We start from the raw sequence: 23,934 nt of genomic DNA on the forward strand, positions 1-23,934 counted from the left end.
ACAGTAAGATTTTCAGTTGAAGCAGTGGCATTGTGAAAATAAGGAAGTTTCACCTGGTGTACCAATTGGAGGGGAGCAGCATTGGTGACAGTGATGTCATCACCTGCCCGGGTGCATATTGGATGGGTCGAAGTTGGTGACAGTGATGTCACTCACCTGCCAGGCTGTGTGTTTTGGATGGGGTAGCAGTTGGTGACAGTGATGTCACTTACCTGCCCGGCTGCGCATATTGGACGGGGTCAAAGTTGGTGACAGTGATGTCACTCACCTGCCAGATCGTGTGTTTTGGATGGGGTCACAGTTGGTGACAGTGATGTCACTCACCTGCCCAGCTGTGTGTTTTGGATGGGGTAGCAGTTGGTGACAGTGATGTCATCCAAGAGGCTGTTGGCTGTTGTTCAGTGGAACAACAAGGATTTAAAAGTGGCAGATCCCCTCTGAAGGAAAAATCAGCATACTTGAGAACTGGCTGGATTTTCTGTACAAAGAAGAGAGTTGGGTCCAAGAGTTACCAGGCTTTCAGGATGCGACGCTGACATTAGGAGGGACGGTTGCTGCCCGCCCTGGCTCACAGCTCGTTGAAGGACAGGCAGGGGAGCGAGAGGTGATCACTGAAGACATGAAAATGGATGGCTTCTCTGTGGAGGTAAATGTAGAAAGAGGGGAAATCTTGAGTAACACCCAATCTCATTTTTAATAATGAGTTTCACCTCTTCTATCAAAATACTTACGGTAACAAGCACCAGCACTAATTTTAATTTTGACTTTTACTTAATAATTTTTGTTGAGAACTTAAGTGAAGGATTAAAAATAATGACCAGAACTTCTGCAGACAAAGAAGGGGGAAAACAAGAGCTAGAATGCAGAGGTGAGTAATTTCCATACCGAAAGATGCTTTTAGTCCTGTGTTCAAGGAAGCCTCACTGAAGTCCTTGCCCTGTGCGGCCCTTACCGTAACTTGTGCTTGGTGCTCTCAAGCATGTAAATAAAACTAAGAGAAAACTCGTACAACAAGAGCTAGATGTCCTCTTCCTGCGCCAGATGTGCCCGGGGTGTGAGGGGGGACGTGTTGTCTCCCTCATACTGCCCTCACCACTGCCTCCTCCTCCCAGCCCAGGTGGAGCGTTCTCATGCTCTGCCAAAATCAGAACCCCCACCCCGCAGAAAGCTGGGGACAGCTCTGATCCTGGCTTTCCCTGGAGGAAAAGGTGTCCATCCGAAGAGAGGGGTCGGCACACCGGCCTTCGGAAATGATGCCGGGCTGAGCACTCCCAGGCCACACCGGACCCTTGCCGTGGAGGGCAGGCAGCAGGGCGGACGGCTGAGCCGAATTCGGATCCTGCTGTTCTGCTTCCCAAGTCCTCCCCCTGCCCCGTCGGGAGCCTTGCTTTGTGGCAGCAGAGGGGGAATACGTCTCTTGAGTTTGCAGCTAAAGTTGAAACTAACTGTTGTTAAAACTGTACCCGTGTCTCAGGACAAGTAAGAGTGGCTGGGGTGGGAGCCCGGGGCCTCCTGAGAGAAATATCACTGTGTGGAACACACAAGACCTGGGGCGCACGTCTGGTGGCTCGGCGGCTCGTGCCCCAGGGACGTCGCTCCTCGCAGCCCTTCCTGATGGCAGCCCCTCCCCTCACTGGGGAAGTGCCCTCACTGACACCCAGGCTGACACCCCTGGGCCTGCCCCCCCACCCCGACCTGAGAACGTGGCAGGCAGTGAGGCCGGGGCAAGAACAGAAGGGGGAGATGGGCAGAAAGGAGCGTACCTCAGGAACTTCTGCCTTCTGAGCCAGAGGCTCTGGAAACTGAGCAGAACGATGTGTTTTGTCTCCTGATCTTACTAGTGTGGAAAGTGCTCTCTGTTTTGCTGAGAAGAGTGGTATGAAATTATCTGAGCCCCCAAAACTGGTCAATAGCATAAACCACAAAGAAAAAGGAAAACCAAGAGCTGTGAAACTAGCCTGGGATTTTGTGCAAGTTTTCATCGAGTGTCTCTCCCTCCGGCTTGTTATTTTTCCCAACACCTGCTAAGACTGCTTGCTGCTGGACAGCACGGGAAGACACTAACACACTGTGGGCAGACGCAGGGGGGTGACACCGTAACACAATGTGGACAGGCTCAGGGGTGTAGCACTTCGGTTAAGCATCCACCTTCAGCTCAGGGCTCATGAGTTCAAGCGCCGCATCGGGCTCTGTGCTGACAGCTCAGAGTCCGGAGCCTGCTTTGAATTCTCTGTCTCGCTCTGTCTCTGCCCTTCCCCCGCTCACGCTCTCTGTCTCTGTCTCTGTCTCTCTCAAAAATATTTTTTAAAAAAAAGGCCAAAGTAACATGTAACAGAATTGAATGCAGGAGCCAATACGAGATTCCAGCTATCTTCTGTTAGGTCCGACCTTTAAAAGATTCGCAGCAAAAGAAAACAGTGGCTTTCTTTTTGTGAATTGATTTCTTTTTTCATGTCCCTAAAGAATGTATCAGCCCTCATAGAAAACAGGTTTTGGAACACATTGTTATTTTTTGTAAAAATACATTATCTTAGCAAGTGATAAGTTTGTGATTGTTATTAATGAGTTAGTAAATATTTTAAGACTGATGAAAAGGCAACGGGGAACCATTGAAGGGTTTTTAAGTAGAAGAGTGACATGATGAGATTTGTATCTTAGGAAACTACTGTTGATGCAAGTGTGAAATAAGGCAGCGAAAGTGGGGTGGAGAGAAATGAATGGAGTCAAAGACACTGAGGAGTTACAGTTGACAGAGCCTAGTGGTCTGCCTTCTGCAAGTGGGTGGGGTGGGTATTGACGTCATTCCCCAGGATTGGGGACACAGGCAGAGGAGGGGTGGGATTGAAGGTGAGTGTTATTTGGGACATGTGTCATTTAAAAGTTTTTTTTAATGTTTATTTTAATTTGAGAGAGAGAGAGAGAGAGAGAGAGAGAGTATGAGCGGGGGAGGGGCGGAGAGAGAGAGATACAGAATCCGAAGCAGGCTCCGGGCTCTGAGCTGTCAGCACGGAGCCCGATGTGGGGCTCAAGCCCATGAACCGTGAGGTCGTGACCTGAGCTGAAGTCAGAGGCTTAACCGGCTGAACCACCCGGGCGTCTCAAGGGACGTGTCATTTTAGATGTCTCTGAAACATCTGAGTGGAAGTGTCCAGGCAACAGTTGGGTATGTGGCTGTGGGGTGCACTAAAGCCCTAGGAATGCACAAGCACCTAGGGGCAGAACGTGGAAAGAGAAGTAATCCTAAACAGAACCTTAAGGGGCACTTGTATTTAAAGGATATAAGCAGGAGAAGATGGCTCGGAGAGAAGAGAGAAGGCCTGACTAGAGAGCTAGAAAGTCCAAGAAAGTGGGGTGCCACAGGAGCCGAGGAGGGAATGGCTGTAGGGTTCAGTCCCTCTGGGGTTTCCGGAAGGAAGCAGAAGTGGCTCCGTTGGGTCAAGCAAAGGGTGTAATTGGTACCCTGCAAGAAAAAGGAAAAAACTAATGGATAGAAGACCAGACTGAGCTTCTAGAAAGCAGGGTGTTGTCTTCTCTTCCTGGCCTCTTTGCCTAAGGTACTAGCAGGTACATTAGCAGACACTAGTCAGTTCTGTTGATTTTACCTTCACTGGTGCTACTAAAACAGACTGGTCTTTTCTGTCCTTGAACCTCACGGTAGGTCATCCCCATTGTAAATTGCTCACATTAAATGAATAGGTGTTTCCTGAGCATCTGTGGTAGAACTTCCCAGCCACTGGGTTATGGTCACAGATGAGCTGAGATATTGATCCCCTCAGCCCACAGGGCAGCTGGTGGCAAGCAGCTTTGGCTGTCTGTCCTGTGTGTCATGCAGATCGATCTCTGTGTGCCATGGAAAGTCTCGGTCTGTAACAGGGTTAGTAATTCCTTGTATGGGTGCCGCCTCACCTGTCTACCTGAGGCAGACGTCACCTCACAGTGTCATCACTCTCCCTGCTGAACCCACACCCTCCCTCTGAATCTTCCTGACACCGGTCCCCAGGCAGCTACAGACAGCACAGTAGAGAGAGGTGGTCCTGCTGCCTGTTGTACTCTTCAAAACCCAGCACACCGGTAAAGCCTTTCAGATCACCAAAGGATGCATTTTTTTTTTTCCCAGTGACCAACCTTTTTTTATTTTTCTTTTTTGAGAGAGAAGGTATGCCCTCACACATAGTGGGGGAAGGGCAGAAGGAAAGAGGGAGCCCTACGTGGGGCTCCATCTCACGACTGTGAGATCATGACCCGAGCCGAAATCACAAATGAGACACTTAACCAGCTGAGCCACCAAGGCGCCCCATCCAGTGACCAGCCTTTTTAAAATAAGATGATGATGCTTCTGGAAAGAATTTTAATTGTTCTAAACCATCACACTGACAATGTCCACTCTGTAATTGGTCTTCATTTTGCTCTTTGACAAAACACCTCCTTGGCTGGAGAATTGAGTTTAGGCTACACTGAGCCTAGAGCTGTGCCAGCCACCTAGGAAGGTCGTAGGGAGTTCCATTCTTACCCCATCGCAACCCTGTAGGATCCCACAGTCGAGTTGGGAAGACCAGAAGTAACACTGTAAGACATAATGCAAATATTAGATGGTAGTAATAGCCAATATATAATAAACTTTTAGAAGTTCTCAGACTGTGTTTTAAATGCTTTACTTGTATTAACTCATTTATTTCTTATAATATCATTATGAGATAAGTGCAGTTATTATTTCCATCTTACAGATGTGAAAACTGAGGCTCAGAGAAATTTTGTTTTAAACTAAGGCCTAAGGTAAGTGGCAGAGCTGGGATTTAAACCCAGGTAATTTGGCTTTAGAGACCGCGCTCACTCACTCAGCTTCCTCTGCCTTTTTGCTCCTCTGTCATGACTCCTTAGCACCGCTTTGCCCCTTGAAGTAGGTGTAAACCTATGCTCAGCGCCCTGTTTTTGAACAGGTTGACAGTGGTTCTCCTCTCCATTGTTGAGATCGTCCTCATCCTTTAAAATTCAACTGAGCCCCCATCCTCTTTGAAGTTTGACCCCCATGCTTCACCCTGCACCTTCCGAGCCCTTTAGCTGATGCCACTCAGCTTCCTTCTTAATTATATACCACCTTGCCTCCTGATTTTTCCCATTTCTGCATGTCTTGCCCTCCCCTGAGGAGGGCATGGGCCCCACATGCACCTGGCTTGTGCCCTCCCTTGGGAGCTGCCCACAGAAAGCCACTAGTGCGCTCCTTCAACCCAGCTTCTCAGTGTAGACGCTTCTCAGTATACACACCACCTGATCATCCCATCCTGAAACCTGCCAAAGCCTTTAGAGGTGCGGTTCTATTCCATGTGATGTCCACTTAATAAAACGTTACAAACTTTACTGTTCTCGACTGGAAAGTTAGTCTTTTTTTTTTTTTTTTTACAAGAAATTTTATTTGAAAATCTCCTTACCAACTAATAACAGATATTTCATAAAACGGTTGTTCAAAATGCAAGCTGTTTCCTTTTTCCTCTTTTAAATATGTGGTTATTGCTTTTGAAGAAGACAAAGTGAAGGAAATGTTTCCTGTTTGTAGAAGCTCATAGTTAACCTGCATCGAGAGCAGATTAGTGTCAAAACATCCTAGAGCCTAGAGCTCCTGTAACTTTCTGCTTTTTAAGCACTTTTTCACCATCACAGGAGCAGAGGGATTAGAGTTCAGTTTTGCTTTGCTGCTCTTCCACTGTCACTCCCTTTGAAGAAATAAAACGTTGCAGTTTCAACCAAAGGTTCATTGCCCTTCCCGCTGTCCTGCAGCCGGCAGGTGGTGTCTAAGGCCTGTGCCTGCTTGTGTCTATAGCACGTTTTTGTGGTAGAGTACCTCAACCTAGACACTATGGGCATTTTGGTCCAGACCATTCTTTGTGGTGGAGTCTGTCCTGAGCATTATAGGACTTCCCTGCAGCATCCCTGCTCGCTACACACAGCAGCACTACCATCTTGTCCCCCGCCTCCCAGCCCCTACCAAAAATGCCCCTAAGACATTTCCACATACTGCCTGGGGAGCAAAATCACCACTGGTATATATCCACAAAATAGTTTAAATAGTATACTGTTCTGGGGTGCCTGGGTGGCTCAGTCGGTTGAGCGTCCGACTTCGGCTCAGGTCATGATCTCGCGGTCTGTGAGTTCCAGCGCCACGTGGGGCTCTGTGCTGACGGCTCAGAGCCTGAGCCTGTTTCAGATTCTGTGTCTCCCTCTCTCTCTGACACTCCCCCATTCATGCTCTGTCTCTCTCTGTCTCAGAAATAAATAAACATAAAATTTTTTTTTAAATGTGAATATAAGTGGATCTACACAGCTCAAATCCGTGTTCAAGGCTTAGCTGTACATTATTCATTTCTCTCTTGAGTCATTTATTTTTTCTCATTGATTCTTTATATATTCTGGTTATTGGTTATTATAGATATAGATACACATACATCTGTGTCTACACACACACACATACACACACACACACACATATATATATACACACACACACATCCACATCTTCTTTATCTTTTCATCTATCAGTGGACACTGGGCTGCTTCCATAATTTAGCTATTATAAATAATGCTGCTATAAACATAGAAGTTCATGTATCCCTTTGAGTTAGTGATTTTGTATTTTTTGGGTAAATACCCAGTAGTGTAATTACTGGATCGTAAGGTAGTTCTATTTTTAACTTTGAGGAACCTCCATACTATTTTGCACAGTGGTTGTACCAATTTGTAGTGCACGAGGGTTCCTTTTTCTCCACATCCTTACCAACACTTGTTTCTTGTGTTTTTGATTTCAGCCATTCTGACAGGTGTGAGGTGATATCTCACTGTAGTTTTGATTTGCATATCCCTGGTGATGAGTAATGCTGAACATCTTTTCATGTGTCTATTGATCATCTGTATGTTTTCCTTGGAGAAATTTCTCTTCATGCCTTGTGCCCATTTTTTAATTGTCTTTTGGGTGTTGGGTTGTATTAGTTCTTAATACTACCCCTTTATTGGATATGTCATTTGTAAATATCTTCTCCCATTCAGTTGGTTGCCTTTTAGTTTTGTTGATTGTTTTCTTCGTTGTGCAGAAGGTTGTTTTTGATATAGTCCCAACAGTTTATTTTTGCTTTTATTTCCCTTGCCTCAGGAGACATACGTAGAAAAATGTTGCTGCAGCCAGTGTCACAGAAATTACTGCCTATGCTCTCTTCTAGGATTTTTATGATTTCAAGTCTCACATTTAGGTCTTTAATCCATTTTGAGTTTATTTTTGTGTATGGAGTAAGAAAATGGTCCAGTTTCATTCTTTTGCATGTAGCTGAACAATTTTCCCAGCACCATTTGTTGAAGAGACTGCCTTTTTCCCATCATATATTCTTAACTCCTTTGTCAAAGATTAATTGACTATATAACTTTGGGTTCATTTCTGGGCTTTCTATTCTGTTCCGTTGATCTATGTGCCCATTTTTGTGCTGGTACTATACTGTTTTGATTACTACAGCTTTGTAATAGCACTTGAAGTGTGAAATTGTGATGCCTCCAGTTTTGTTCGGTTTTGTTTCGTTTTGTTTTTCAAGATTGCTTTGACTATTTGGGGTCTTGCGTGGTTCCATACAAATTTTAGGATTGTTTGGTCTAGTTCTGTGAAAAATGCCATTGGTAGTTTGATAGGGATTGCATTAAATATGTAGATTGCTATGGGTAGTATGGACATGTTAACAATATTTGTTCTTCCAATCCATGAGCATAGAATGTCTTTCCATTTATTGGTGTAATCTAAATCTTTAAGTTTATTTTTTCAATAAACTTATTTTTGTATATGGTATGAAGTAAAGTCTAATTTTATCTTTTTTCATGTAGCCATGTGTCCCATTGCTGTTTATTAAATGATGTGTCCTCTTCCTGCTGACTTGTAATGTCTCCTTTATCATAGACCAAGTGCCAGTGCTTTTGATTCCTAAACACTAAGGATCTAATCCTTCTATTTATTTTACACACTGAGCCTTGCTTATGATGGGTTTTTTCCTCGTGGGTTTTGAATTTGGAATTCTAGGTATTTCCCAACTGGAGTTTTAGCTATAAATCCCATGTAATCCCAGGGTAAGAGAGGGGCCCTCTAGAGTAATTTTACATTTGCTTTTGCTTGGCTCCTTAGATATATCCCAACTCTATCCCAGAACCAATTCTTGTGTCAGTTTTGATGGGTTTTTAAAACACATTTTTCATGTAACTTCAACCTCAGATTTCTCATTTCTTATTTCTTAATTCTCAGGCAGGCCAAGATTACTGCCCTCTCCTTCAGAGAGACTACCTTTCGGGTTTGTTTTTTCTCATCTTCTCTTTCACTGAGGGTGTTGTTGCCATTTGAGGGTTGTGCCTCTACATAGGTAATAAGCTCAGAGTCACTACCTCTTTCATACTCGAGGTCTCAGCACCTGAACCCAAATAGGTGATGAAACCCAAGTGGTTCTAGGTTAGCAGGATGTGCTCGCCCATACAGCCCCACCCCTGGCAGCTTGCTTGCTTACTGTTCTGGTTTTCCAGCACTTGTTTTGGGGATCTTGGGGCCTCCATTTGTTCCTTCTATGTTCAACTACACATGTGAAATATTCTTTTATTTTGTCTAGCATTTTTAGATGTTCATAGTAGGAAAATTTTCATGTTGTCTTAGTCTGTAATTTTTCCTAAATCTAGAAATAGAGAAGATATAAATTGATAAAATATTGGCAGATAGCTAAAAACATGGGTTTTTATTTTATTTTATTTTATTTTATTTTATTTTATTTTATTTTACTATAGCGGTGTGATGCTGTAGGGTTTGGACAGCTTGCATTCAGCAGACCAGTCTTTTATTTCCCAGTCTCTACATGTGACCTCATGGTAAGAAAAGGCACTTCCAAGCATTAATAAGATGGTTCTCTTCTGTGTCTGATGATTGTGTATTGGTCTCTTTTTAGGGAGGAATGATCAATTGGAATCGTCTTTTCCCTCCTTTACGTCAGCGACGAAATGTAAACTATCAGGACGATCGGCGGTCTGAACAACAAGCATCTCCTCCTCTAGAGGTTTCTGAGGAACAGGTAATCAGTAACACTGGTACTTACCCTAAACCTGTGTTTCAAATTTAAAAAGAGTTTTGGTGAACAAGACTTGAAAGAAATCAAGCATATGAATGCAAAGATTTTGAGAACAGCTAACAGCTAACAGTGATGACACTTGGTCCTTTATTACTGAGGGTCTTATAAGTTTGAGGAAGGCATAATTTGAAAAAAAAAATGCATTGTGATCACTTATTTTGAAATCTATAATACTTTATACATATAAGAAACTACTGAGGTTTGTTCTCCGTAAGGGGTAGGAGACAACAGGACTGGAGGACAGGAGGGGTGGTGCTTCTCTGAGAGAACCTTTTGTATGGTTTTGACTTAGGAATCAGGTTAATGTTTCACAATGTTTCACAGAAAGCAATTCAACAATAGGGAGTGCTGTAAAACTAAAAAGAAACAAATAAAAGATCCAACTGTATTTTAAATGAATAACATAGGAGAGAGGGAAAAAATTAATTTTGTAACTTTTGAACATAGCATGCCCTCATTCTAAAGAAAAAAAAAAGGATTGCAAAGAAATCTTAAGCTCTTCCTAGGTTTATTTTCACAGGAGTATGAGTATAGCAATTCTGAAATTATGTTGGTTGTATTATAGATTTAAGCAGATGAGGAAATAGGTTGATCTTACTGTAGAAGAAGGATAATACAAATACAGAAAAGGGAGAGCAAGGAAGAACCCTGTAGGGTAGGATTGGAATTAGAGATATCAGCATAAACTCGTGATTTAATAAGAGTGTGTGTGTGTGTGTGTGTGTGTGTGTACACATGTGTTTTAGCTCTGTCAACCTAAAGGAATCAGTGGCATCCCAGTAACACTGACCACACCTGCTGCCCAGATCTCATCTCCAAATATGTTGGCCCACTGACAGAAACAAGCTTCTTGAGAGAAATGGTGGGTCCCAGGCCCAGGGTTGGGAAGGAACAAGATGACCCTGGACCACCATACAAGGAATTAAGGAAGTACTCTCATAACTAAGGGTTCAGGTCCCAAGGACACCAGAGCCAGCTTGAGGGTGTCCCAGTGACCAAATTTGGGACATCAGATTTGGGTATCAAAGTAAGTAAGGACAGTACTTAATATAATCCACTGGGCAGGGGGCTAATCCATGAGCTCATACTGATGTTAGGAGATAAATTTTTATATAGGTATATGCATCCATAGGGAAAAGGAATGTAAAGAAATAAGTAGAGAGGATTGTGGATGGTATTAGAAAATCGTAATTTTGCAGCTATCAGAGTAAAAATCAACTCAGGGACAAATCATCAATATCTGAAGAACAGGCTATTTATATAATCTCCAGGTATCTCCCCAAAAGTTGCTTATTAATTACAAAAGGAAAATAGTTAACTATATAGTGGAGAAACTGGGCACCAGCTTAACCACATCATCAGAATCAGTATACCGGTAATGGAACAGAGAGGCTGCTGGCATGTCCTGGAAGGACACATCAGTTATGTCTTACAATAAAAAATCCGTAACTTTGATCATAAAGATAAAGCAGATAAACCAGTTTGAGGGACATTCTATAAAATATCTGACCCATATTCTTCAACAATACTCATGCCGCAAGCTGTTCCAGATTAAAGGGGACAAAGAGGCATGTTAACGAAATGTCAGATGTGATCGAGAAATGCAATCCATTCTGTCCTGAAATGCAGTGCAAACATTTTTGGTGAACAAACATTTTAGAGCCAGTTGATGAAATTGGACTGTGGATTAGATCATAGTTTTATATTAATGTTCAGTGTCTGCGATTTGGTATCTATATGGACTGTGATTAGGAAAGAGAATATTCTTATTCTTGAAAAATACACACTGAAGTACTTAGAGGTAAAGGGACATGGTATGTGCAACTTAATCTCAAATGTTTCAGGAAGAATAAGTGAGAGAGCATATAGACTGAGGGAGAGAGAGAGGGAACGCAGCTGTGGCAAAGTAACAGTGAATCTGGATGAAAAGTAATTGGTTCTAGGTACTGTTCTTGAAACTTTTCTAGAAGTGTGAGATTATTTCAAACTAGAAAGTTAAAAAAAAATCTGTGAAAGAAGTTTAGAGCATTGTAGTAACAACACTTTTAAATTTCCTTCTACATACATTGTCGTCTACTCATCAAATAAATCAGGTGCAGCATTTCATAGCTGGTCACACCGTCCAGGCCATCACCACCCCTGTCCCCAGAGGACATAAAGGTCAGTTGGACCCAGGGCACCCAGTCTGTGTGGCAAAGCTGTATCCTGACTTTTTCTGGAATTCATGAGGGGCCTCTGGTCAGAGCTCCCACGGCCACCCTGGATTAGGCCACCGTAAACGCCTTGGAAAGAACCCAGTTGAATGTGCCTGATGAATTGATCCGGCTTGCCCCCTCACAACTTCTCACTCAGACTGATCATTTTCATGGCTCCTCAGGACTGTAAGAGGTACAGGAAGGAGCCAGTTTTCTTCCATGTCCATTAGAGAATTTTTTTTTAAGTTTATTTATTTATTTTGAGAGAGACAGAGACAGCATGAGTAGGGAAGGGACAGAGAGAGGAGACAGAGAATCCCCACAGAGCCTGATGTGGGGCTTCAACTCATGAAACCATGAGATCATGACCTGAGAGGAAACCAAGAGTCGGACACTTAACTGACTGAGCCACCTTGGTGCCCTTAGAGAATTTCTAGAAAAATGTTATCCCCATAGCTATGAAAATAAAGCCCAGTAACTCATTTTGTAAGATATTTATGATAACAGATTCAAAAATAAGCTAATGCTCTCAAGTTCAGGTAAAAAGAAAGAGTTCTGTTATATTACTGTTTACTTACTTGTGCTAGAACCGCAAGTCACATTCCTCACAGACCGTTAAGGATATGAGGTATTTAAGGTGAGATAGCTCTTTGTGTTGGCACTTTCAAAAAAAAAAAAAAAAAGTGTCAAAAATAACAATAAGGAGAATGTGTGTAATTGAAGTCTTCAGGGTTTTTTAATGAATCATTTTCCTTGATCCTCCCAGAATGACAGCAGGTTAACATGTTGTCATTATCAGTTTAAACAGCATTAACTTCTTCCTTGCTCTGGTATGAAAAGATGTAAATATGTGAGAGGCTGTTTTTAACATATGCTTCCTTATTCATCATTAATTTTCTAAACCTTGTTTCTTGTGTTTACTAATTTTCCTGAAAATGGTCATTACAGACTGTCATTGCCTTAAAACCCAGGTTCTTCCCTGGCATTGTTTATTATGTAGACCCTTGGCAATATTTGCGATAGGTGCTAGCCAAGCTGTAAAAGAGGGGAAAAAATGTTCTTGCCCTCAGGACATTGACAACAATGTTTAGAAATGTATAGTTAATATATAATCTCTTGGTTAGTTTGTTGAGGCTAGACACTATATAAAATATTATCTATTAGTAACGTAGTAAGATAGCTTGGACGAACAAAACCTCTCGATGCTTAATTCTTCAATTAAATGTGCTGTATCTTTTAAATATCAGAGTCATGCAATTTAATGCATTAGGGAACTTAATAATTTTCTAAGTCAAGAACAATGAAAACTATTGTTTTCTGTTTTTCTGATGTAAAAAAAATACTTAAGGAATTTTAGTGAGAGTTCTTTCAGTTCAGGAAACAAAGAATATTCTAAGAATGAATGTGCTTCTCTTATTACATCTCATAATAGTCTAACATACAGTGATAGAAAAATTTTGCCACTTTTTCTACTTCTGCTGTTGGTAAGTTCCTGAACTTTTGGGTCTTCACAGTCTACTGTTTTTCAACAAGTGGACTCAACACCTTTGCCAGTTTAGTGCCCCTTGAAGATGCCATCCCCAGCCACCCCCCGTTTTAAAAAAATTTTGTTAATGTTTATTTATTTCTGAGAGAGAGAGCAAGTGAGGGAGGGGCTGAGAGAAGGAGACAGAGGATCCGAAGCAGGCTCTGTGCTGATAGCAGAGAGCCCGATGTGGGTCTCGAATTCATAAACCATGAGATCATGGCCTGAGCTGAAGTCAGATGCTTAACCGACTGAACCACCCAGGTGCCCCCAGCCCCAGTCCCTTTTAAGAATCTGTCAAAACCAGTGCCACCCTATAAAAACTCTTTTTAATAATAAAATGTGCTCAAATGTCTAATATCTTAAAAAGAAATAGATACGTTATTCCATTTCTCTTTCTTCTTTTCTTTTTAAACAGGGATTTTCATATTACACCTATAGTCAAAAATAACAGTGAACTTCTGTCATTAGCCTCCTACTTTTTTTTTTAATCAAAGGAGGAAAAAACTTACCAAGTTTGTCTTTCTTGAACCCTTCTACGCTTAGAAAATGACCCTTAAGTTTGTCCTTAATGGAATACATAGGTAAAAACGGGCAAGGAAATTAAGCCGGACTAAACCAAGCTAGGGCTCGACAGAGGGAAGATAAATGGACTGGTCCAGATTCCAGCTTCCTGCCTTCCCATCACACTTCTTTACCTCCTAATCAGCCAAGAATTACCAGCTGTCTGCTCTGCATCAGGCTGGCCACTGGGCTAGGTTCTTGAAATGCAGAGATAAATAAGGCATAATTTCCTGACCTCAAGTGGTGCAGAGCCCGGTATGGGGAGCCAGACTCAGCAACATCTCTAGTCAACTGTGCAGAAGTATTCCAGTGCCACTGAAACTAAGAAAGGACCGCCAGTGCAGGGGGCGGGGAAGGCAGCTCCCATAGTCCTGCCACCGGGTGTGAACTCCCACTTCTATGCTGTAGGCCCTGAGGAACCATGGCAGGATCTTAAACCGGGAGTCACATCATGGGGTTCCCCTGGAGGGTGGACTACCCATGGAGGAAGGGGCGTATTATAACCATAATGTAACTTATTCCATCCCTGCCCAGGAAATATGCTTACGAGTGCTTACGAGACTCTTGCTTTAGTAAGTTGATAATACGTGAGACCCGTCCTGTGGATTCCACTCATGGCGTCCAAAATATTCATTGACCCGATTAGAGAGAGAATGGCCTTCAGCACACAGAACACTTTCAGTCTTAGCTGATAAATAGCAAAATGCACTTAGTCAGGAGAATCTTAATCTTAGTGAGGTTTTCTTCTCTCTTCCCTTCTCCAGAATCTTCACCACTGTCACCATAAAAACTCACCTGATACAAACAGTTCCCCCTCACTAATATGTATGTATTTTGGGGTACACTTTGTACTTCTGTGTATTTATAATTGTGAGTTGGGAACTGGTCCAGCAGTGACTCAGCTTTTATTTCCCTGGTGATGGCGAGCTCCATGAGGGCTAATCCCATCTCTTCCTGTTTCCCACGCCACACGGAGCCTGACACACAGAAGGTGCCCGATGGTGGTTAGAGCAGGGCTAAACGTGAAGGTGTGAGAGTGGTATTATGTCAGGCTTTTCCATCTGTAGGCTGGAAATAGGTTTTCTCAGAGAATAGCAAAGCTAACTGTGTTAGAATGAAATATTGTGTGGCAGTCAAATAATTAACTAACTCTGGGGGGGTGGGGGGTGCCTCATTCTGCTGGGTCTTCTAAAAGATATAAGCAGTGGAGCTCATCCAGTCTGTTGTGAGGGCCTTCTCAGTACCAAAGCCTGAGCAAAGCAGAAATGCAAAAATAAGGGGCCTCTGAGCAGCCTGTAGCCAGACAGGAGCATAAAATAACCAGAAACCATTCACTCCCCCAATGTGTGTGATCAAAGGGGTTCAGCATTTCTGAGGAGGAGGGGAATGGCCAGGTATCCAGGGGAGAGAAGCACACTGAACCACAGGTGACCTGACCGTGCACTTGCAGTGGGGAAGCCACGAGGTAGGAGAGTCAGCTTGCCCTGAGCGGCAACATGGTTATTATAATGAAGGGGAGGGAAGGGTGAGCCACATCCCCAAGACTTCTGCTGGGGTGCTCCTCCCGGCAGGGCGTGCGTGTGGCCCAGATGGTGTTGTGCCGTGAGGGGGCAACCAGCGTGGGATTGGGGCGGGCATCATTCAGGTGGGCATCACTTCCTGCAAGCGTCAGAATTTGGGAAGTAGGACCCAAAAACCGTTTGCTTTTGACACCCTTAGCTAAAGGGAAGTTAAAGAAAACCACAGTCTTCACTTGAACAAAACAAGAGGAGTATGTCACTGAGAGGAATTGCCATGTTTCATTGGGATGAACATCCTGATTCACTGGTGCCAGAGAGTAGTTGCATCGTCGGTAGAAGGCAAAGTAGGACTTCATTTATTTTCTTGAGTGAGAATTAGCTCGAGATCGGAGTCCCACATGTCCCAAATCATAGAGGATTGTTTTTTGTTTTTTGTTTTTTATTTTTGTTTTTTGTTTTTTCTAAGGAAAGGAAAACTGATAGGGATTTATTTCCATCCCTATAGGTTTCTTTTCTTGTTCAACAGGGTCTTTCTTTGGAAAACGTATTCTAGGAAAAACTCATTCTGCCTTGTCTGTCTTCAGAGCACTGCCATCGGTGGTGGGAGAGCTCACCTGCGGCACCTGCTCCTGTCCGCGTTCCCGGCCTTGTGTGGGGCTGGCACACGGGGGGCCTCGGGCCCTTGACCAAGAGCTGCCAGCAGAGTCACAAGTCGCTGGGGGGATGTGCCACACGGCTAGGCTACAATTCCAGTACCCGCCCCTCGTTGCCGACCCTTACGCAGAGATACCTCTGAACCTTCCTCTAGAAAGTCAAGTCTTCAGTTACAGAAGACAGGCATCTGGGGTTACACTCAGGCACCTTCTGTTTTTATGAATGAGGGATGTGGGAGACAGGAGGGCCTAACACTCTGCATGTTATAACCCGATTACTGTTTAAAGCAAATAGAGAAAAGGATTATTTTGTTTAGACTAGAAACCCAAATGAACTCTATTCTGATGTTCTGTGGTGAGAATGTTTAGACAGAAGATTCCCTGTGATGCATGAGCAGAAGGAGGGGACTTACTGTGCTCCAAGATGGAGAAGGAATGTTGAAAGAAACGCTTTTCAGAAAATTCTATGGGCCTTTTTTTTTTTTTTTGGTAAGTTTTCCAGACAGACCACTGCAAAGCCAGCCAGTCTGAGACTGACTGAGACACCAGGTGTGCATCTGCAGGTCTCGTGGTGGCAGCGGGTGTGTGCAGCGTCCTGAGTGTTTTACCAGCTTTATCATTCCAGCCCCAAGCTGTTTATTGGTGGTCTTCCCCCAGCAGACGGTCAGTTCCTTAAAGAACTTACATCACTAAACTGAAACTCCTTCTCTAGCCACTGCTGGGCATGTTCTGTGTGCCAGGCTCTGTGTCAGGTGGGGGACACAGCAGGCACAGTCCCAGCCCGCACGGAGCTCGTTGTCTGCCTGCTGGGGAAGACCGACAACACGGAAGTCACTAATCCCAGCTCACCAAGGATACTTCACACAGACCCTCGGGGAGTCTGTGAACGTTCGGTGAATGAATGACATTCCTATACTGTCCACAACTTGACTTAAACCAATCAGGAGGTGTTTTTGTATTTTTATCTTATAGTCAAGACCATGGACTCTTCTCTTCCCATGGACGTTCTATCTGATCAGGTAACAGATGGCTCTCATTCCAAGAGCTGAACTGAAAAGACAAGAAACAGCCTGTAGAGGAAACAAATTAGGTTTCCAGTGTGATTTGATGTGTTATGTGGCTAATATATATGCCTTGGATGGGGAGGGAGGTGAACTGAGTATCTGTAAATACCATTATTTATATAATCATCACAGCTGAATATTTGCTAGAATGTATACAAATATAAAGTTTTCTAAGAGTCACTAAAATAATGTGGGCTTTTAGAATTTTATGCTCACCTTTTAAGAAAAGATTTTTCCTATCTTTTCTACTTCATCTGGGCTCACCATGTTAGTTTTCTTAGGCCAGTTCTTGCATGTGCCATTTAAACACTGGAAATATGTAACAAATCATTCTGGCGTTGGTTTTAAGCGTGGCTGTGTTTAACTGTGGCAGGATGTGTACATGAGGGCGAATTTCACCTTGAACCCCATGTTTGACCAAGCGTCCCGGGAGGGCTGATTTTCTGCCCAACACTCCTTCCAGCCGCTCAGTGCTCACTGGGGCTCCCTGAGAACACGCATACACTTGATCATTGTAAAACACACATCAGTTCTTCGACCAACAAAGGATATAAAGCAAGTAAAGTGAAAGCAGCTCAAGTGAATGCTGAAAACCAAAGCCAGGGGTGGTTTTGTCAGGCTGTGGGAACCTCTGAACTGAGGCCGCAAGGGTCACAGGGAAGGACTCGCACACCTGGGCCAGTCAGTCTTCAGCAGGGTGAGAATTATGACGGGGCCGTGCTCACTGAGCACCTGTCAGGCGCCAGCTACCAGGCGACCAGGCCAGGCCCTTCACTCACGTCTCTTATCCCCAGACTGTGGGAGCACTGAGAGCCCACGGTGTAGTGGCCCACCTGACTCACGCGGTGAATACATGGCGTATGGGGGCCTGAGCCCAGAGCTCCGACTCTCCCTGCCCACTGACAGGCTCACCCCCTCCCAGCAGTGGTGGCTGGGATGACTCTCTGGCACTTGGGTAACATCTAAAACGGCTGCCAGCCTCCTCTGTGTTTTTCTTTGAAGGAATTGGGCACTTCGGGAAGCCTGTGTGTATTTGCGCATCTGACCACAGGTCTGCATAGGTCTCGGTTTTCTCTTTCTGCCATTTGAGCACAGGAGTTCGTGTTTCACGTGCTAATGCAACCTTCACACAGAGACAATGACAGAGTGCGCTAGCACTGGGCAAGTTGGTCTTCTCCACACAGGGAACTATAAGTCCGCGACAAGTAAAGGCTGCATTGTTATAATTGTTACATGATAACGAGATTGTTCTGCCACCCAGGGGAGCTGGAGATCCCCAGTTCGGCTCCAGTTCTTATATCTGGATGTGAGCTTTGAACCAGCTCCCAAGAAAGGACAGCAGTGGGGTGCACGGCCCCCTTCCAGGCAGCCTCCACTGAGAGATGCCAGCAGTTAGAAAACACCTGTTGAACCTGCTGTCTCTCTGCTTCTCGTCTTTTCTGGCTGATTGTTGTCCACATTCCTAAGCTCAAGCATACAATTTCATTTTTCCTTAGATGTTTACTATTTGGGACACCAGAGGAAATGTACAGATACACTTTCTTTTTTTTTTTTTTTTAATGTATGAAATTTATTGTCAAATTGGTTTCCATACAACACCCAGTGCTCAACCCAACAGGTGCCCTCTCAATACAGATACACTTTCTTAGTGTAATTGTTCAGTTTTTAAAAAGAACTGTTAACATTATTTCTACTTTGTTTTTTCATCTGGTTAAAGCACCAGGTGGTTCCACCGTGAAAATTCTGCAATCACACTTTTCTTCTCACCCCTAAACAATGCAGAAAGCTCTGAAGCCAGCTTTGGCTAAAGGGGCATGGTTGCCGGCCTCCAGAGGATGGACAGCCAGCGGCCTGCCGCAAGCTTCTAACTACATCAAATGCGCTTCTCAGCAAAACCTGTGAAAAACACGGCCCAGTTGCCAAAACCAACAACGGTGCACGTGTGGTTGTTCGTTTCTGAGAGACTGAGTGAACTCGGGAGGAAGCCTCACATGCAGAGAAGGCTTCTCCACACCGACATCGCGTATGTATGTAGGACACGACCCGGCCGTCGAAGGCTTGGAGGTCCCCTCCAAGGTGGTGCAGCCCGTGCTGGAGTTGTGCTTTGGTGGCCTATATGGCCAGCCCATCATCAGCCTCCAAGCCAAATTCAGAGTCCGTGGAGGGAAGACTCAAGCACCAGCTGGAAGTTGTGGCCTAGCACCCTCACCTGCTGGCGGTGGGGGCCTGGCTCACACGCCATCAGCTCCGGTATGAATCACAATTTGGCAGATAGATACTTTTATTCCTGCTGGCGAGGTGCCAAGAAGCAGCCAGTCTTTAGCTGTGCTTGAAGCACCAACGGTGACAAAGCGGTGATCGTGAATGTCGCGTGAGCCAAACTGAAGTCATTAAGGACTGCCACGTTGCTGGGTGGTAGCGTCGTGTTTGTGGTAACAGAGAGAAGGCAGGTGGAGCTGCCCACCTCCTCCTGGGCCACATTAGCTCCACTAAAGATAGTGGTTCTTAACTGTCAGTTACTGGAATAAACGTCATTAAAGGTTATTTCAATCCAGGAAATGACCTAGGAAGGATCACCTGGATTTGACGTGCGCCCAGCCCAGGTCCTCGAGTATGCTGCTCGGGGTAGAGAAAGCAGGGCGGGTCATACTGTTCGAAATCCCCCCAAGGAAAGAGGAAAATGTGGATCCTCGTAATCAAATGGCAAAACTGATGTTTCACGTCTGGCAGAGCCTAAAATAAAGCATCAGATGACTTGAGTGTTAAGAAGAGTGTTGTGGTCTGTCAACACCACCCTGCTCCTGCTCACACAGGATGTCATCAAGACATCTGACGACTGTAAGAGATACATTGGTGATATGTGGAATGGATAATAATATGAAGTGGGCTTTAAACCAGTTAAAAATCTCTAAAAAGACCAAAAAAAAGTTGGTCAGCCACTTGAATAGAAAGGGAGGTCTGTAGTGAGTTTGGGGCCCTACCTTTGATTTTTGCCTGCTTGACATTTTCATCAGTCACCTGACGGGGACATTATAGAGGTTTGCTACTCCAGTTCGGGGGTGATAAAATTTTGAGGGATCTGAGTAACCTAGGAGACAACAGAATTGAAACTGAAATTAGGGGTGCCTGGGTGGCTCTGTTGGTTAAGCATCCGACTTCAGCCCAGGTTATGATCACAATGGTTCATGGGTTCGAGCCCTGCATCGGGCTCTGTGCTGACAGCTCAGAGCCTGGAGCCTGCTTCGGATTCTGCACACGAGCACAGGCACATGCCCATACACACGTGTGCACGCTGCCGAAGTGTTCCACTGCTGTGACAAGGGCTGCGAGCACAGGACAGCAGCAACGGGAGAGCATTGGGGGGGTGGGGCGCTTCACTGGACAGAGATGGATCCTGGAGCACAGGAATGAAGAAAGCAGCCCCAGCCCCTGTTCTCAGGAGGCTTACAACACAGTGACAGGGAGCCCAGGACACAGGTCAGTGGAGCCACAGAACTTTTTGTCTGGGCTTCCTTCTGGTCTGGGAGAATGGGAAAGGGCCAGGTGCCCCCAGAGTCAGTGGATGAAGACGAGCTACCGAGGCCAAGGGCAGAGGAAAAGAGCCTTCTGGTAGAGGGACCCTGGCAGTAAAGGCAAGAGAGGGTTCCACGGCACCCGGGCCGGACCAGGAGCTGGGGCGCTGGCCTGGAGCAAGAAAGATGGGGGAGGATGGCCTTCAGACCTTCAAAGTGCTTCACCCAGGAAAGGGACTAGGATTGTTTTCTGTTACTTGAAAGGGTGAAATTAGGACCTTTGAAGTCCCACGGATGACAGCGAGAGGCAGATTCTGCTTCTGTGGAGGAAGAGCTGTCCATCTTGGCCAGTAAGTGAGGGAGTGTTTGTGATACCCTGGGAAAGGTGGTTCTTTCCTTGAGCAGGAAATGAAAGCAGAAGATTCTTGCCGTTCTGTCCACACTGTCCCCCAGCCTGGGGAGTGGGTCTCCCACATGTGACGGCCTTTTTCCCAGGCACCGAGCGTCCCTTCAGAAAACAGCTGTCAGGTGTCTCGCCACAGCCCACAGCAAGAGATGCCTGCAGCAGACACGTGTGTGCGTGTGGAGAACGGAAAGGAAGCTTTCTGGAAGGAGGGCCCTCGCTGCATACATTTTTTAATGCTCCTCTTAACCCACTGAGTGTTCGTGACGCACTCTTGAGGGATCACAGCCTCGGTTTGGAAAACACGAGCTAGAACCCGCCTCTCAGAAGTGTCGCCTGCATGTCTGCCTCTGCTCAGCTTGGTTAGCATCTGTGTCCCTGAGGCTCCTTGAGGAAGGAGGGGTCTGGGTGTGGGCAGGGCAGAGAGCTTACTCCCATCTCCTCCCCTGCCACCCACTGGGCTCCCCACCTTCCTCCCTTCCCCCCACCCCATCCCCCTCCTCCTCACTCCTTTCCCCCAGCCCTGCCCACAACCCCCCCCCCCCCCGACCCCTGCAGCATCAGGCGTTTTCCATACACTTTGCACCGAGGGCACTATTTTCTACAGGAAGGATCAGAAGTGGTGACCAAGTCCTCAGTCCACAGAGCCTCTTTAACCCACACGTAGGGAAAATCTCAACATGTGTTACAAAACTTACAAAAGTATGTTTCAACATACGTACAAAGAATAGATTCCTTTGGCTGGTCTGGCGTCATAGATCTATTTATAATACATTTGAAAATGGGAAAATAGGTTATGCCTAAATTTCAGTGGCACTGCCTGCTTCATGGAAATCCTATGTTGAAAGTGCAGGAAACCTCTGTGTTTACAGATTCAGGATTTGTGGTCATGAAAATGCAAGCCTCGTCCTCCCTACCCTTGGTGACTTTCGCTACGTCCTTCCCCCTGGTTCTGCCCCAGGCTTCACCTCCCGGTGCGCACCACGGCTGCTGCCTGGAGAGCCCCCGCAGCCAGGACCTTAGCAAATGCTGCACCTCACATGGCAGGTTTTCCTTCCCTGGCCATGTGATTCCAAGAACCTGAACACATTTTTGTCATCGGTGTCTGCCAGCATCAGAAATTAATGTTCAACTAAGCGATTGTTCACACGCACAAGGAAACGTGACTTGGAGAAGTTGTTCGCGGGAATCCCACCTGACGCTGAAAGGGCATGCAGAGTCGTGTGAGCGGGGCTGCTGTGCAGACTGGCTTTCCAGGCCGCACCCCACGGGCTCGTCCACCCTCTGCTGGTCCTGGCGGGTCGCTTGACCCTTGGAGACTCATTCCTGGTCTCTCAAATGAGAGTTAAATGAGATAATTACACTTATTAGCCGTATGTTAAGCACTTTAAAATGTGCCTGTTAAAAAAATTTTTTTAATCCTATTTCACACTGAAATGAAAATTAGGGTTTGTTTGTTTTTTTAACCTTCTCTGCAAAACTCTCCTGAAGAGCACCTGGGGGGCTGATGGATTAGTAGCAGGGTCCTCGGCCTCATCAGGTTTCTGGTTTTGTTTGTTTTCAGGTTGCTCGGCTCATGGAGATGGGATTTTCCAGGGGTGATGCTTTAGAAGCCCTGAGAGCTTCAAATAATGACCTGAATGTGGCTACCAACTTCCTGCTGCAGCACTGAGGGTCCTGGCAGCGACACACAGACTGGCCAAGCTGCCGCCCACAGCGGGCGGGCACCGGCCCCGCTACTGAATCAGCCTGAGGTCACACTCTCTGGCGCTCACGGTCTCCCATGTTCTCGTGGGCAAAGGGCGGTCCCTGCTGCTCCTCCCTTAATTCCAAGATCACTGCTGTTAAAAGAGTATCGAAAATAAGTTTGCCATTAAACTAGCATGTATTTTCTATATTTTTTTTATTGGGCATTTTCCTTAGTTTGAAAATCATCACTCATTCCTGATGTGTTTAAAATACATTAAAGTTGCAGGTTTCTGTAAGCAATTGAATAGCACCGCTGATGGGAAGTTACTGTAATATTATTCTTTTTACTATAATGGATCCTCCTACATTATATCTGATCATAAATGCTACCACTGGACAAAGGGGAATGTTATTCAGGAAGAACATGGCAAAATATTCCTTATGGACTTTTTCTCATCACTATTTTTTTCCTCAAATTTGCTTTCAAGCCTCAGTGACTGTTTGGTGTCCACCTTTCCTAGGGGGTGAGCAGGGCGTGTCTGCTGCACACAGTCTTGGCCAGGCCTGAGTGTGGAGGGAGAAACAGAGAACCCAACTCTATCCACACTGTTCCGGCCCATTTCAGTCCAGGGAATCTTTCCAACTCCCTTTCCCTCACCTCCATTAAGAAATAATGATCATCGAATACTGATTCAAGGTTCTGGAAAACTCTGTGAAACTTAGCTGGGGTTCCTTTTGCTCAGAACATCTACAGTTAGCCTCTCAGGCTGGACGTGGAAACAGGATGGAGAGAGCAGGGGCTCAGTCCTGGAACAGCCACAGGGCCCACCGCGCTGGAGGCGCGTCCTCCCCGGCCCGGGTGCATCAGGACTTCCGCTGCAGCCAGGGCACACAGCAGAGGACACGGGCCCAGGCAGAAGGGAGGCGGAGGTGGGAAAGGCAATTGTGTGACTCCTACGTTCTGCAAAATGAGCAGAAGTGTATCAAATTGATGCAAATTTGGACAAGTGTAATACTTACAATAAAGTTTTTAATGTGTTTTACTTTGCGGTATTTTTTATTCGACTTACCTAAATCTTTGTTCTAAGCTGTGTAATTTATCAAATATAAAACATGTTTTTTGCCAATGCTCATCATTCTTCAGAAGATTTGGGTGCTTTTTTTTTTTCTTTGGAAGTGAGAGAAAAGGCCCCTTTGTTCCTGTAACACTGGCCCCGTGAGGCCTCATCCGTAGGCTTGTTAGGGCATCAGGCTGCTCGGAACGGGAGTTGGAATGACTTGGGAGCCCAGGTGGTTCCAAGTGTCTCTTGTCAGCTTGAAGGGACGGCAGCGGGCATCTGCTGCCACATTCCAGGCCAGTGGCTCCCAGCGCAGAGGTGTATGCAAGTACTAACCTCTGAGCCCATCTGGATCCACCCCTGACCTTCCGGTGCAGGGGTCCCAGGAGACAGCGCCCCGCGTCCAAAGATCCGCCATCTCCTATGCCCCTTTTCTCAAACAGCACTGAGCAAAGTCACAACAAACCACAGGCGTAGTGCTCACTCACCTGAGGCTTCTCCATGCATCTCACAGAGGATGGGGGCAGAGAGCCCCACGGGGAGTAGCCCAGTGTGAGGCCTCAAGCAGAGGTGATCACACCTCAAAGACCCTCATCCTGCCCAAGGAGCCCAAGCACCCTTCC

The 23,934-nt window shown here is 45.5% G+C and overlaps 1 protein-coding gene across 8 annotated transcripts in view; it reads left to right on the forward strand.

Annotated features, from left to right (window-relative positions):
- UBAC2 (UBA domain containing 2) overlaps positions 1 to 23,296 on the forward strand; it is a 251,911-nt gene extending 228,615 nt beyond the window's left edge. For 3 of the 8 annotated variants that reach the window (XM_027065152.2, XM_053217413.1, XM_027065156.2), the window contains 2 exons: positions 8,949 to 9,071; positions 14,177 to 16,560. In XM_027065152.2, coding sequence (XP_026920953.1) covers positions 8,949 to 9,071; positions 14,177 to 14,332 — 279 coding nt within the window. In that variant the 3' untranslated portion in view covers positions 14,333 to 16,560. The other 5 variants (XM_053217418.1, XM_027065151.2, XM_053217420.1 and 2 more) reach the window with 4 other exon arrangements.
- Positions 23,297 to 23,934: the final 638 nt, after the last annotated feature.

Source organism: Acinonyx jubatus, chromosome A1, assembly GCF_027475565.1.
Source record: "Acinonyx jubatus isolate Ajub_Pintada_27869175 chromosome A1, VMU_Ajub_asm_v1.0, whole genome shotgun sequence".
Taxonomy (NCBI): Eukaryota; Metazoa; Chordata; class Mammalia; order Carnivora; family Felidae; genus Acinonyx; species Acinonyx jubatus.